Source organism: Anas platyrhynchos, chromosome 13 (genome assembly GCF_047663525.1).
Source record: "Anas platyrhynchos isolate ZD024472 breed Pekin duck chromosome 13, IASCAAS_PekinDuck_T2T, whole genome shotgun sequence".
NCBI lineage: Eukaryota > Metazoa > Chordata > Aves > Anseriformes > Anatidae > Anas > Anas platyrhynchos.
In genome coordinates, this window is record NC_092599.1 from 15,834,235 (window position 1) to 15,848,532 (window position 14,298).

General features: G+C 62.3%; 2 protein-coding genes across 8 annotated transcripts in view; both read left to right on the plus strand.

Moving 5' to 3' along the window:
* DAG1 (dystroglycan 1) overlaps positions 1–9,139 on the plus strand; it is a 37,700-nt gene extending 28,561 nt beyond the window's left edge. For all 7 annotated transcript variants that reach the window (XM_072044070.1, XM_072044074.1, XM_072044071.1 and 4 more), the window contains exon 3: positions 5,569–9,139. In XM_072044070.1, the coding sequence (XP_071900171.1) occupies positions 5,569–7,977 (2,409 nt within the window). In that variant the 3' untranslated portion in view covers positions 7,978–9,139. The remainder of the gene's footprint in view (positions 1–5,568) is intronic.
* A 253-nt stretch (positions 9,140–9,392) lies between these two features.
* AMT (aminomethyltransferase) lies at positions 9,393–14,276 on the plus strand. Its single transcript, XM_027467944.3, has 13 exons — positions 9,393–9,657; positions 9,829–10,002; positions 10,082–10,195; positions 10,392–10,463; positions 11,731–11,835; positions 11,905–12,485; positions 12,575–12,655; positions 12,806–12,937; positions 13,033–13,111; positions 13,285–13,430; positions 13,527–13,707; positions 13,827–13,982; positions 14,065–14,276. The coding sequence occupies exons 1-13, from the start codon at positions 9,408–9,410 to the stop codon at positions 14,241–14,243; spliced, it is 2,250 nt and encodes a 749-aa protein (XP_027323745.3). The 5' UTR covers positions 9,393–9,407; the 3' UTR covers positions 14,244–14,276.
* Positions 14,277–14,298: the final 22 nt, after the last annotated feature.

Below are 14,298 nucleotides of genomic sequence, written 5' to 3' on the forward strand. Positions count from 1 at the left end.
TGCGTGAGATATCCCAGAAGAGTGCAGTAGGCAAGGGAGGCAGGCTCTGACTTGGCGTTGCTGATCCTGGTCTCTCTGAGGTCTGACACTTCTTAAGGTTGTTCCATTTTTCCTGCATGGAAATCTAAGCCTCCCATCGCTCAGTGACAGTACAGAGAGTCAAGGCGAGGTGAGCAGCACCTTTGCAGAGTTGGGGACTGGCTCTTTGAGCAAACAACATCCCACTGCTCCCGTTGCCCCCAGGATGATTCCCACTCAGAGCAGGAACACCGACCCTAGGCTTGGCCCACCAAACAAAAGCCATACCAAGGAGGGTGTTTGTGTGGTGACCACCTCCACCCCAGCTTCCAGGAGTTGATCTGGCTGGAGTGGGAACTGTTGTCGAAAGCATCTGACATCGCCACGTCTGGGAGAAGCTTTCTGATGCTGAGCTGGGAGCCAGAGGCAGCATTTCTGACATCTGGGCTCCGTGTGCCTCCCCAGAAGCACCTAAAATCCGACAGTTCGGGAACTCCTCATCCCCTGTGCATCCCTAACAGCGGTCAGCAGGCCCAGCAGGGAGCACACACTGTGTGAGCAGCGTGCTGCACCTTCCCCTGGGGAAGCAAAGATGCCGCCTGGCCCTCTCCTGGCAGCCCAGGGGTGTCGTGGCCCATGGGCACGTGTCACCTTTGTGAAACGCCTTGCGTGAGTGGCTCCAAGGCAGAATGGAAGGGAAGGAGGCTGCAGGTGCTGGCAGGAGGCTGTTGCATCCCGTTAGCACCTGCCCACCCTAAATACTCCCTAATATTCCTCTAAATGCTTCCTAAGATGTAATACTCCTAATATAATGCTCCCTAATGGCTTTCTGAGGGTGGTTCTGTTTGCCGTCTGTTGGAGTGGCGTTTGTCGAACTGCTTTACTTGTCAGACTGCAGGGACCTTCTTTTATGGACAGGATCCGTGGAGCTGGAGTCGCAGGAGCCCTAACGCTGAGATGTGCTGTGCGCGATGCCAGCCCCTGCTCCGAGGCGGCGACCTGGGCAAGGGGCCAGGCGTCAGAAGCCAGCCTTGAAATACCAGGGCACGCGGAGTTTTATGGAGGAGAAGCACAAAATACTGTTTTGTTTTGTTTTGTTTTTTTTCTCCTGCAGTGTTCCTTATTTCAGATTTTTAACTGCATGTGAATTTTAGCACTGGTATTTCTCCAAGAGTGGGGGATAAGCAAACAGTCCCAAGGGGCTGTGTGGCCAAGCTGGGCATCCTAAAAGGCTCCGTGCGCTGAGCTGGCTGGGCTTCATCTCGCTCCCAGGGTCCTCGGTTTTCTTAGACTTTGCCCAACTAAAAGGCACAGCACCAGCAGCTATTTGCAGGGAGTGTGCTGGGAGAAATGGCAGCGTCTGGAACAGGTCCAGGCAAAGGGCTTCTTGGGCAAGGCTGTGCTCTGCCACGGTGCTGCAAGCGGGGAGATAAGATGAGCTGATAAGATCTCTGTTGGGGGGCTGAGGGGGCTGCTTATCTTTTTCCTGCAGCAAAACAAAGTCGGGGAATTTGGCATTTTCAGCGCACGCTTAGTAACGAGCTCTGAATTTGGAGGAGTGGAAAAAGTGACTCAATCTAATTATAACCCAGCTTTGCAGCCGGGCCGGGAAGTTCCTTGTTTTGTCCTGCTCTTACGGGCTGCTGCCCTGAGCATCCGGGGAGACTGAAATGAGACGGTGGAGTCCTGTGAACGGGCTGACCTGAGATCTCTGGATGGGGCTCGCCGTTCCTCACCACTGTCCCAGATGCCAGATTTCCAGTAATCTGCTGACCGCAGGGAGAAATTGCAGGGCTGTGCGGCCGCAGCGCTAAACCCCCGGTGCTTGGCATCCCCGCCGTGTGGTATTTTCGCTTCCCTTTGGCCTTTCGCTCACAAAAAGCCGTGCAGAAAGGAGAGACCGACTCAACTTTTCTTTTTGGGCCGTTTGAGGCTTTTTCCTGCCCCGCTCGCCCCCTGCCCGGGCGAGGAAGCGGGGCGTGGGCAGCTGCGCCTGCGGGCTCTGACAATGAGGCTAAACAAACCCTTCCAAGCCGGCCGCGCGAGCCGATGAAAGGGGCATTTCTTGGGACACTCAATGTTTTGTCGTGACCTCCCGGTGAAACAGCTGTTGTGTTCCCTCGCCCAGGCAGAGTGGGCCTCTGAATAGTGCCCTTTCAGCCAGCGCGGAGGCGCAGCTGGAAGAGAAGCCGGCAGGGTGGGAGGATGCGAGAATGGCACGAGCTGGGCGTAGCTGCCCCAGCGCGAGGCCATTTTGCCCATGGGAAGGAGCTGGCGGAGCGAAGCACGGCCCAACACACATCCACAAAGAGAGGGAGGGAGGGAGGGAGCAGCTTCCCGGGCAGGGTCTTTGCCTGCCCCGTGCTGGGAACGCCGGGTGAGCGGCCAGGTTGTCACCGGCACACACAGGTTAGCGCAGCGCTGCCTTCTGGGTCCCTAGGGACTGAGGCTCGAGCTCCAAAAGGCCAGGACCCGTGGTATATCCTCCGCCACCACCTCGCTGTCCCGTAGCTTTCCCAGCCAAAAGGTTTGGTTTTTTTCTGGGGGCAGCAGCTCCAATCCCCCAGTGACATCCAGGAGCTGAAGGCTGCAAGAGGAGCCCACCTGCCTGGCACCGCTGCTTTTTGCCAGGCGAGCCCCACGATGCCCAGCTTGTATTTCTGCATTTCAGGAAAGCTGTGGGGCTGAGGCTGCCTGTTGCTCCTGCTGACAAAGCTGCCCCTAGCAGCGGGCTGAGATGAAGCCTGGCCTTAGGCAAACAGCTTAAATTTGACTCTTTCTTTGCAGCTATATTTGCATTTGAATCGTCTCCTCTCCGTTTTCTTTCCCCTGCAGAAGCCCGAGCACTGCCTGGGTCAGCCGCCCTGAGCACAGTTCAGCTCACACGCAGAGGGCTCTGTTTTGTTTTTTCTCCTTACTGGCCGTGTGTGTCCAGGTAATGCCGAAGGAGCAACCCAGAAGAAGGGGAGTTATCGGTGGTGATACTCCAGATGGAATCACCAGCAGCTGGGTCTGCGTCTCAGCAGCAGCCGGGCGCAGGGAGAAGAGGCAGCGGAAGATCTGGTGGAGCTGCAGGAGCATCCCCACCCACCCCTGCCCCAAAGCAGGCAGGATTTTTTCAGGACTGACTGGATGGAAGGCGCTCGGGAAGCACAAATGCGGAGTCCTCGGCTGCCCCTGCTGGCAGGGGTCTCGCAGGATGGGCTGGGAAGGGCAGCGGGGCTGTGCTGGTGAGCCCCGAGCCTGCTCCTGGCAAAGGACTTGCTGCCTCCTTTCTGCAGGATTCAATGGAAGGAGGAGGAGGACCGAATACTTGGAGGATTAGAGGGAACTTTTGTAGGCAAGAATGCTTTATTTTTTTGCGCCTGAATTCCCTTGGAGGCAACAGCTTTGCTCACTTCATTTTCTTGTCTTTGTCTTGCAAGCTACAGGGCTTTGAGATCTAAGTTTCAAAACCAAATCAAATTGAGCTATCTTCCTGTACGAGCTGCCTGACTGCTCCCGGCCAGCCTAAAAATAACAGCCCCTGTGTGTCTGCGGGGACTCTGTGAGCTGGGTCTGCAAAGCCAGCCAGGCCACTGCACGTACTTAAAGCTGCGAACATGGCTAATTTTGTAATGGTCTGCCATACACTGCTGGGCTTGTGCAATCTGTAGCCGATAAGCGTTCAGTTGCAATTATCTCAAATAATAGGAAAACAAAGACAGTCTTTTTTCTTGAGCAACAGATGAGTTATTTTGAAAGCAGAGCCCTTGTGGGAAGCGGCAGGGCTTAGGGCTGGTGTTTACCGTGTGCAGGAAACACTGGGAAACTTCTTACAGGAAAACTGGAGATCCCAAATCATTAACTCTGAGCAGCCTTAACAAATACTGTTTGAAGCAATATCTGGAGGAAACATTGCTAGAACAGAGTCCAGGGTTTGGCTGTAGTTTCACAGTGCCGCAAGCACAGCACCCTAACAGCTGGGCTGAGGCACAGCCTGGCGCTGGGGAGCTGTCCCTTGTGGCCTTCCTAAAAATCCCCCTGGGGAGCCACGGGCATCTTCACGGCTTTCCTGTGCGTAACCCACGTAAACTTGATTTTTTTCTGATTTTGCAGAGCCTCGGGAAGCAGTCTGCACGTCCTCTCAGGTTGAAAAGCTGGCTCAGCTGTTTTTAAATCAGGTTTAAGTGGTTTTCTAAATGTTTTGCAGCCATCGCGTCCCTGCTAGAACAAGCTGTCCTGGCAGGTGATTGCCTGGCCTGGTTTTGTGTCCTAGGGGAGCTGGGTACTGGGCGTTAACCTGCCTGCAGCTTCATTTTTGGTGGGTTCCTGGGGGTGCCAGGGAATGGTGCAAGCTGTGAGGAGGGGCACGGGCACAAGGCCTCCTCCTCGTCCGGCAGGGCAGCACCAGGCCATGGCCACGTCCTCTTCTGGAGCCTGAGATGCCGCAGGAGGACCCCTTGTTCCTGCCAGAGGGGGGCCAGCACCGCGTGCCCAGCTCAGGTGGGGGCTGGCTTTCCTCCAGGCCACCCCGGGGTAAAAGCAGCTTCTGTTCGTAATGTGGTGGGGAGGAGGGGGCCGGCAGCGCTGCCAAAAACCGCTGCTTTCTGCCAGGCGAGCGGGTAAACGGCAAAGTCGGGCAGAGGGATGTTCATGTCCCAGAGCCCGGGCTTTTTGGGGCTGGCTTTCTGCGGCTGGTGCCAGCGGGAATCCGAATTCCCTGCTCTGACACCGCTTGTTAGGAGTTAACGAAGAGATGTGCTCACAGCTTTAAACTCTGCTCTATAAAGTGTACCGAGCGTGTGTCTCGTGATGTGCTCTCCAGCTTGTCTGGGCTGGCAGAAAGCGAGGCTGATTCCTTGCAGATGAGAGGAAGGAGGGTGGTGCCCTTGCAGCCGTGGCTGAAACCCTCCGCTGCTCCTGCACAAAAGCTTCCTCATGCTCAGTCCCCAGAGGACTTTCAGGCCCTGTGTTACCCTCGCAGTTAGCCTCCTCTTCTCCCTCTCCTCGCCCTTTTGAAGCAGAGGCTTTGTTCTTCGTAGGTGAAAAGGACAGAAAGAGCCAGCAAAGAGCTGGACGTGGTGCAGCTCCATGAGCCTCTCCCTGGAGCTCTTGCATACAGGGGTGGGAAGAGAGACCCCGGTGTCACAGCCAGCAGTGGGGGACATCGCTCTGTGCCCGTGTGTCCCCAGGCACCCCACAGCAGGGACGTGCAGCTCAGCACAGCACAGCGTGCAGGTGGCTGGTCCTGGCGTGCTCTCGGCACTTGTGGCAGAACCGGGGCCTAATCCACGTCGGCAAAGCAGGTCAGGGGTCTGGCGAGAGACCTTTGTGGGACTTTATGAGCTCCTGTGGCTCCTTTGGGACCGGCACACCCTGCAGAGCCAGCCCTTGTCACCACGCTGAGATGCCTCGGGCTGCCCTGTTCCAGACAGGTGGTTCCTTCGCCAGTTATTAGCCTTCAGATTTTTTTTTTCCCTTGATTCTTTTGATTAAATGCTATTGTTGGTAGCACCTACCCTAATGCCGTACTGCTAAAAACACCTTCTTCTGTCTCTTCTTTGGTAGATCTCCGAAGCTGGGAAGGAGTCCTTGCCCTCTTGGTTGCACTGGAATGCAGAGAGCAGCTCCCTGGAAGGGCTGCCCCTCGACACGGATAAGGGCGTCCACTACATCTCGGTGGCCACGCTGCAGCCCTTCCCCAACGGGAGCTACGTGCCGCAGACCACAAACGTCTTCTCCGTTGAGGTCCACCAAGAAGACCACAACGAGCCTCAGTCGGTGCGAGTGGCGGCCCAAGACACGGGCGAGGCAGCGCCCTTCGTGTGTGGCGCAGAAGAGCCGGTGACCGTCCTGACCGTCATTTTGGACGCCGACTTAACAAAAATGACACCAAAGCAGAGGATCGAACTTCTCAACAGAATGAGAAGCTTCTCGGAGGTGGAGCTTCACAACATGAAGTTGGTTCCTGTTGTAAATAACAAACTCTTTGACATGTCAGCCTTCATGGCTGGCCCGGGAAATGCGAAGAAGGTGGTGGAAAACGGGGCCTTACTCTCGTGGAAGCTGGGATGCTCTCTGAGCCAAAACAGCGTGCCCAACATCAGCAAGGTGGAGGCTCCTGCTAAGGAAGGAACGATGTCTGCCCGCCTCGGCTACCCTGTCGTCGGCTGGCACATCGCCAACAAGAAACCTCACCTCCCCAAGAGGATGCGGCGGCAGATCAACGCCACCCCCACGCCTCTCACTGCCGTCGGGCCGCCCACCACCGCCGCGCAAGAGCCCCCGACGAGGATCGTCCCCACCCCGACGTCGCCTGCCATAGCACCCCCCACGGAGACGACGGCGCCCCCCGTCAGGGAGCCCATCCCGCTGCCGAGGAAGCCCACGGTCACCATCAGAACAAGGGGCCCCATCGTCCAGACACCCACGCTGGGACCAATCCAGCCCACCAGGGTGATAGAAGGCACGGGTACGGCCTCCGTGCCGATTCGCCCCACGATGCCTGGCTACGTAGAGCCCACCGCGGTGATCACGCCGCCCACGACCACCACCAAGAAGCCCAGGGTCTCCACTGTGAAGCCCGCCACGCCATCCACGACCGATTCCTCCACGGTGACGACGCGCAGGCCTACTCGAAGGCCCAAAACGCCCCGTCCGACGAAGCCTCCCAGCACCACCAGATCCCCGATCTCCAAGCTGACCACTGCCTCCCCGCCGAGCCGCGTACGCACCACAGCCAGCGGCATCCCCCGGCCCTGGGAGCCCAACGAGCCACCCAAGCTGACAAACCACATCGACAGGGTTGACGCGTGGGAGGGCACTTACTTTGAGGTTAAAATACCCTCAGATACCTTTTACGATAAGGAAGACACCACCACTGACAAGCTGCAGCTGACCTTGAAGCTGAAGGAGCAGCAAATGTTGGAGGAGAATTCGTGGGTCCAGTTCAACAGCACAAGCCAGCTCATGTACGGCATGCCAGACCACAACCACATCGGGAAGCACGAGTATTTCATGTATGCCACAGACAAAGGCGGGCTCTTTGCCGTGGATGCCTTTGAAATCCACGTCCATAAACGCCCGCATGGGGACAAGTCTCCAGTGAAGTTCAAGGCCAGGTTGGAAGGAGACCACAACGCGGTGGTGAATGACATCAACAAGAAGATCCTGCTGGTGAAGAAGCTGGCTCTGGCGTTCGGCGACAGGAACAGCAGCACCATCACGGTGCAGGACATTGCCAAAGGCTCCATCGTGGTGGAATGGACGAACAACACGCTGCCTGTCGAGCCCTGCCCCCGGGAGCAGATCCGGACTTTGAGCAAAAAGATTGCAGACGACTCGGGGGGGCCGAGCCTGGCTTTCTCCAACATCTTACAGCCCGAGTTCAAGCCTCTGAACGTGTCGGTGGTCGGCTCCGGCAGCTGCAGGCACATCCAGTTTATCCCCGTGACGAAGGACGGCCGGGTGATCTCGGAGGCAACGCCAACGCTGGCGGCCGGCAAAGACCCGGAGAAGAGCAGCGAGGATGACGTGTACCTGCACACCGTCATCCCTGCCGTGGTGGTGGCCGCCATCCTCCTGGTGGCCGGCATCATCGCCATGATCTGCTACCGCAAGAAGAGGAAAGGCAAGCTCACCATCGAAGACCAGGCCACCTTCATCAAGAAGGGCGTGCCCATCATCTTCGCCGATGAGCTGGACGACTCCAAGCCTCCGCCGTCGTCCAGCATGCCCCTCATCCTCCAGGAGGAGAAAGCCCCGCTGCCCCCCCCGGAGTACCCGAACCAGAGCATGCCGGAGACCACGCCGCTCAACCAGGACACCATCGGGGAGTACACGCCGCTGCGGGACGAGGACCCCAACGCGCCGCCCTACCAGCCGCCCCCCCCCTTCACCGCGCCCATGGAGGGGAAGGGCTCCCGCCCGAAGAACATGACCCCCTACCGCTCCCCGCCGCCCTACGTCCCCCCTTAACGAACCGGACACCATCGGGGGAGAAGGGGCCTCCGGTCCCACACCGGTGCTGTCTGTGGGCCGGCAGCCCCCTCGCCAGCCGGGAAGCCCAAATCCCAGCCCGCTCCCGAGCAGGCCCCCTCCGGCTGCGCCCGCCACACCAGAGTGCTCGTGGAACCTGGGGGACACTTGTTTTATTTTTGCCTAACAAGCTTTGGTTTTATTTTATTCCTAGAGAAATTCTCGGCTCAAAATCCGTCTTTCTGGCGCCGGGGTCCGGATGCGGCCGGGGCCGGCGCAGAGGGCAGGGAGGGGGGGACGAGCAGGCAGCACTGGGGTGGCACTCTGGGTCTCCGCTGTTTGCCTTTAACACTAACTGTACTGTTTTTTCTATTCACGTGTGTCTAGCTACAGGACGTAACATGAAAGGTAGCCTAAAAATAATTAAATTCAAGGGACTTTCTGAAGTTGACGTTTTAAGTTTTTACAGTTAATCTACTGTTTACCTAAACTCCTATCTATATAGTTTTGGGGGCTGGGGGGGGAAGCGCTATGCTACAAATAAGCTCCGGGGGTGTTCCAGGCCTAGGGAGAGGGGGGGCCTAGAGGCCAGCCAGCCCTGTCGCTAGGGGGAGATCGGTTTCTTGGTTTGTTTGTTTTTGTTTTGTTGTTTTTACTTTATTTTTTAATCAAAGAAATCCTATTTTTCTCACGCATCATGGAGTAGCCACCAGTCGAGTCAGAGCAGCCGGGGTGCCGTAGGCACGGGGCTGCTGCCTACGGGGGGGCTCCAGCAAGGAGCCCGTGCGAGGGTGGGTGCCGGGGCTGAGGGGGCTTTTGTAAGGAAAAAAAGCTCTCCGTGGGGCGTTTTGGGGACAGAGGGGGGTTTCCGTAGCACACTGCCATCTCTCCACCGGGACTCCTCTCCATCAGGGTGACCCCGGGGGGGCCGCCCTGGCTGCCCGGCCACGCGGCCGTGGGCACAGCCCCGCGGCTCCTGGAAAAGTTTAACGAGGAGATTAAAAAAAAAAAAAAAAAGGAAAAAAAAAAAAAGGATAGCGAATAGTCAAACAATCAGTGAACTCTCAAATCTAATTTTTTTACTAAATTTTTGATACAGCCTCGAATCGTTTTATTAAAAAATATCTATAAATATAATTAAAAATCGGTAACGCTGACAGCACTTTGTACGGGCTCAGCTTCTTCGTTGCCAGCTCGCGGCCTCCGTCCTCCTGGCCTCTGTCCTGGGGGCTGCCTCCTGCCCTCCCGGCGGGCTCCGTTTGGGCACAAACACAGCTTTTTTACCATTTTCCCCACCGCTGCAGCCCCGAGGCGGGGCGAGGAGCCGGCTGCGCTCCCGGGGGGACCCCGAGACACCGCGGGGGGACGGAAGGAGGCGGCCGGGGCGCGCTCCCGCTGCCCCCCCCCCCCCCCCCCCCATATCGCAGCCCATGCGCGCCACCGCGGGGGGGGGGCGGCGTGAAGGGCGCGTCGGGAGCGCGCCCGGTTCGGTGTCTCCCCCTGGCGGCCGCGCGCCCCGTGCCGGGCTCCGCCATGTCGGGAGCGGCGGGGCCGGGCCGCGCCCCGCTGCCCTGCGCCCCCCGCGCCCCCGCCGCGCTGCAGCTGCCCGGGGGGGCCGAGGCGGCTCGGCCCGGGGTGGCCGTCATCGACCTGCGCTTCCCCCGGGGAGGCGCCGCCGATGTGAGTGCGGGGCCGGGCGGGGAGGGTGGCGGTGCGCGGTGCGCGGTGCCTGGTGCGCGGTGCCCGGTGCGCGGTGCGCAATGCCCAGTGCCCGGTGCGCAATGCGCGGTGCCCGGTGCGCAATGCCCGGTGCCCGGTGCCCGGTGCCGTGACGCGCGGCGCTCCCCGCAGGTGCAGGAGATCGTCTTCAAGAACTTCTACACCGCCTTCCTCAGCCTGCGGGTGCAGCGGGCCGGCCCCCCCGGGCCCCGCAGGTGGGTCACCTGCCTCCGCGACCACCGCCTGATGCCCAGCCCGCACACCGAGGAGGGCTCCCAGGATTACTTCTCGCTCCGCCGGCACCAGGTCCCGCTCCCCGGACCCCCCTCCCCCAGCCCCCCTGTGCCCCCCCCCCCCAGCCCCTGACGGCCCCCTGTCCCCGCAGATGCTGTGTGCCATGGAGCAGGTGACGGCGCTGCGCTTCATCCTGCGGCAGCCCTCCCCGGCCTGGCTGCACTTCAGCATCGAGGAGCTGCAGGTGTTCCCCCCGGCACAAAAGGTGACCCCCCCCGGCACATGGGGGTCCCCCGGGATGCCTGGGGACCGTGCCCTGGGGTGGGCGGCATGCAGGGGCTGTGCCCCTTTACTTGCACCCATAAACACTGGGGAGGGGGCAAAGCGTGGCATGAGGGGTGGGTGGGGAGCACCCGCGGTGTGACCCTTTGGATCGGGGTGACCCTTTGGATCTGTCGCAGAGCCCCCAGCAGGATTTCCCCTCCTGGCTCTCCCAGCTGACCCCCCCGGAGCAGCCGGCCAGCCCGCACAGGGTGAGTGGTGTCAGCGCGGCAGCAAGCACCCACCAGGGAGCAGGCACCTGGGGTGGGCAGGGGGCTGCCGGAGGGCAAAGCCCCCCCCGAGGCTGCTCCGCTTCAAGGCACGCGGTGGCAGGGCAAGAGGCAAACGCATGCTGTGGGGTTTTGCCACCCATGGCTGGGAACTGATGCGAGGCTGCCAGCCGTAGCCAACCCAGCCCTGACGGCCTCCTACCCGGAGCAGCCTGCTTGAGCTGTGAATTTGGCTGAAATTTTGGTGTTCTGACTTGAACTGGTCCGTAACTCCGAAGCCCAAAGAACTGGGCTGCCTGTGGGGGGCTCAGCGGCTGGGGGCTGTGTGCGCCTCTGGGCGGGCTGCAGCAGGGTGGCAGAGCACCGAGACAGGCAGTGCTGCAGCACACGGCAGCACAGGGATGCTCAGAGCTCAGGACGGGGTGGGTGATACTCCCATCCCAGGAGGAGATCCCAAATCCTGGCACCACCTCCACCGAAGAGGCTGCCAGCTCTGTCCCAGCCCATTGCCAGCTCCAGGGCCCAGCCAGGAGCCGTCTGGGTGCTCCAAAGTGCCCGGCGAGCCTGGTGCTGGGAGCAGCTCGCAGAGTTCAGAAGGAAAAGAAAGAAAAAAAAAAACACCAGGACACGTGATCGGAGACGTTAAATCCAGCCAGGGATGAGAGCATCCCGCTGGGACTGGCAGGCACACAGCATCACTTGGTGGGGCACTGGGGGACAGGAGGAGCCCCGTGGGTCCCCAGCGGTGGCAGGGGGGGCAGGGAGAGCGTGGCACTGCCCAGCCGTGACGGCATCGGGGAGGCAACACCCCCGGGGGTGGCCCTGAGCGAGCAAAGTCCCAGGAGAGCAGGGGCACATGCCCGGCAGTGACCTGCTGTGACGGGTGCTGGAGTTGTGCCAAGGAGGGGCTGGGTCCCTCGGTTTGTCCCCGCTGTGTGCCCCCTCCAGGCACTGGGGTTGGCACCGCTGGGCCCCAGGAGCGGCTCCAAACCCCGTGGCCGAGCTTGTGAGGCCCAAAGGCTGAAACTCTGGACTGTGCGATTATGTCTTTAATTATTAGCTAATGAGCCAGATTACGTCCTTGCTCTGGATGCCTGCCAGAGGGGACAGGTCACGCTCTCACCGTGCCAGGCTCGGGGTCACCTTGTTCCCAGCTGCTGCTTTCCTACGCTGGGGCCCCCCTCTCCCCGCCTTGGCAAACCGGTGCCGGGCGATGGTGCCCCACAGCATCGCTCCTGCTTCTCCGCAGGAGCTCCCCGACCCGGAGAAGGTGTCGACGGAGGTGCAGCAAATGTGGGTGCTGACGGAGGTGATCCGGGCTCGCCAGGCGGCCGCCCGCATCGGCCGCTTCGACGTGAGTGCCCCCAGCGCCCCGCTCGTAACGGGGGGACCGCGGGCACCCACGGCAGCTCTCTCCCCGCAGGTGGACGGCTGCTACGATGTCAACCTCCTCTCCTACACCTGAGCCTCGACGGGACCCGGCGTGGACCCTGCCGTGCCCGAGAGCCCCCCCGGGGGGTTTCGCCCCTCGCCTTCCTCGCCCTTCGCTCCGCGGCCGCAGGGGGGGGGGGGGAAGAGCCCCGGATAAACGCTGCTGTGGCGCTGCCGCTGTGCCTCGTCTCTGGGTCTGGGGGCGGTGCTGGGGGCGGGCCGCATGTCCCAGGAGCCCCGGCGGGGCGGGCAGAGCCGTGCTGGGCCGAGCCGGGGCGGGTCGGGCCGGAGCGGGACCGGAGGATGCTGCGGGTCGGGGTCTGCGCCGCGCTCTGCCGGGGCCGCCCGGGCTCGGCGGCGCTGAGCGGGGCCGGGGTCGGGGCCGAGCCGGGCCGGGCCGAGCCGGGGGGGCTGAAACGGACGCCGCTGGACGCCCTGCACCGGGCCCGGGGCGGCAGGATGGTGCCGTTCGCCGGCTGGAGCCTGCCCGTGCAGTACGGCCGCGGGCACCTCGAGTCCCACCTGCACACCCGCAGCCACTGCTCCCTCTTCGACGTGTCCCACATGCTGCAGGTAGCGGGAGGAAGGGGGGGGGGAGACAGCGGGGAGGGGGTCCCTCTGCCGCCCCCCGCACCCTATCTCACCCCCCCGGCCCCCTCCAGACTCGGGTGTACGGCCGGGACCGCGTCAAGTTCCTGGAGAGCCTGGTGGTGGGGGACATCGCCGAGCTGAAGCCGGGCCAGGTACGGGGCCAGGAGCGCCACGTGCCCGGGGGGGGACGTGGGGGCGAGGGGCACCTGGCACCCGGCCCAGCAGGGGCAGAGGGCCCCCATGGTGCCGCCTGGTGCGGGGCCGGGCGCCCTGCCCGCGCTCCCTAGGGTGCCGTCCCACAGGGCACGCTGACGCTGCTCACCAACGAGCGCGGTGGCATCGTGGACGACCTCATTGTCACCAACACGGCAGAGGAGCACCTCTACGTGGTGTCCAACGCGGGCTGTGCCGACAAGGACTTGGCCATCATGAAGGTACGGGGGGAGCACCCTCCCCGTGGTTCAGGTGGCCACGCGTGGGGCTGGCTGCAGGCTGTCCCCGTGCCACCAGCCCGCTGTCACCCTTGCAGGGCAGAGTGGCGGAGCTGCGCGCTGCCGGCAGTGACGTGCACCTGGAGGTGTCAGACAACGCGCTGCTGGCTCTGCAAGGTAGCAGGGCCCCCACGAGGGCTGGCACCAGGCATCGCCGCAGGGGGGTCTCACCCTGGGACCCGCCGTCCTGTGGGGCTCTCAGACGGCCCTGCCTCCTCCGCCCGGCTCCCCTCCCCGTGTCCCACCTCGCCCAGGCGCTGTCCCCTCTTCAAAGCCACCTGTCCCCCCAGGCCCCTCCATGGCGCAGGTGCTGCAGGCAGGGCTGTCGGACGACCTGGCCAAGCTGTCCTTCATGACCAGCATCACCACGACCGTCTTCGGCGTGCCGGGCTGCCGGGTCACGCGCTGCGGCTACACGGGCGAGGACGGCGTGGAGGTAGCGGGGACACCCCGAGGAGGCTGGTCCCGGTGGGACGCCGTGCCCCGCTGACCCTGCCCCTGCCGTCCCCGTCCCTGTCCCCATCCCGTGCAGATCTCGGTGCCCGCGGGGCAGGCAGTGGAGCTGGCTGAGCGGCTGCTGGGTGTCCCTGAGGTGTGGCCGGCGGGGCTGGCGGCCAGGGACAGCCTGCGCTTGGAGGCCGGGCTCTGCCTGTACGGGAACGACATCGATGAGACCACCACGCCAGCCGAGGCCGGGCTGATGTGGACCTTGGGTAGGTCCAGGCCGCGTCCACCACCGCCTCCTCCAACCCAACCGCCCCACAGGCGTCGCCGGGCACTGCAAAGCGTGGGGAAGCCCCCACACCGACCCTCGCCCCTCTCCGTCCCGCAGGCAAGCGCCGGCGTGCGGCCATGGACTTCCCCGGCGCAGCCATCATCATGGCACAAGCCAAGGAGAAGCCGAAGCGCAGGCGCGTGGGGCTGACCTCGGTGGGGCCGCCCGTCCGGCCACACGCAGTCATCCTGGACCCCGAGGGCAGGCCTGTGGGTACGTGGGGGCGGCGCTGGGGGGATCGCTGGGGGGTGTCTGGGACCGGCAGCCCCCGCTCACCTTCCCGTGGTGTCCCCAGGCACGGTGACCAGCGGGTGCCCCTCGCCCTCCCTGGGCAAGAACATCGCCATGGGGTACGTGGAGGCTGCGCACAGCCGCCCGGGCACCGCGCTCGCCGTGGAGGTGAGGAAGAAGCAGCACCCGGCGCTGGTCACCAAGATGCCCTTTGTGCCCACCCACTACTACGTGGCCAAGTGAGGCCCGGCCCCATTAAACCCCGCTGCCTCACAACGCTGGCCTCGTCTCGTGGTGA

Coding starts and splice junctions, on each gene's coding strand:
- AMT (XM_027467944.3), top strand. CDS start 9,408: ATGCGCGCCACCGCGGGGGGGGGGCGGCGTGAAGGGCGCGTCGGGAGC. Junction 12,486..12,574: donor ACGTGTCCCACATGCTGCAG/GTAGCGGGAGGA, acceptor GGCCCCCTCCAG/ACTCGGGTGTACGGCCGGGA. Junction 13,431..13,526: donor CGGGCGAGGACGGCGTGGAG/GTAGCGGGGACA, acceptor CATCCCGTGCAG/ATCTCGGTGCCCGCGGGGCA.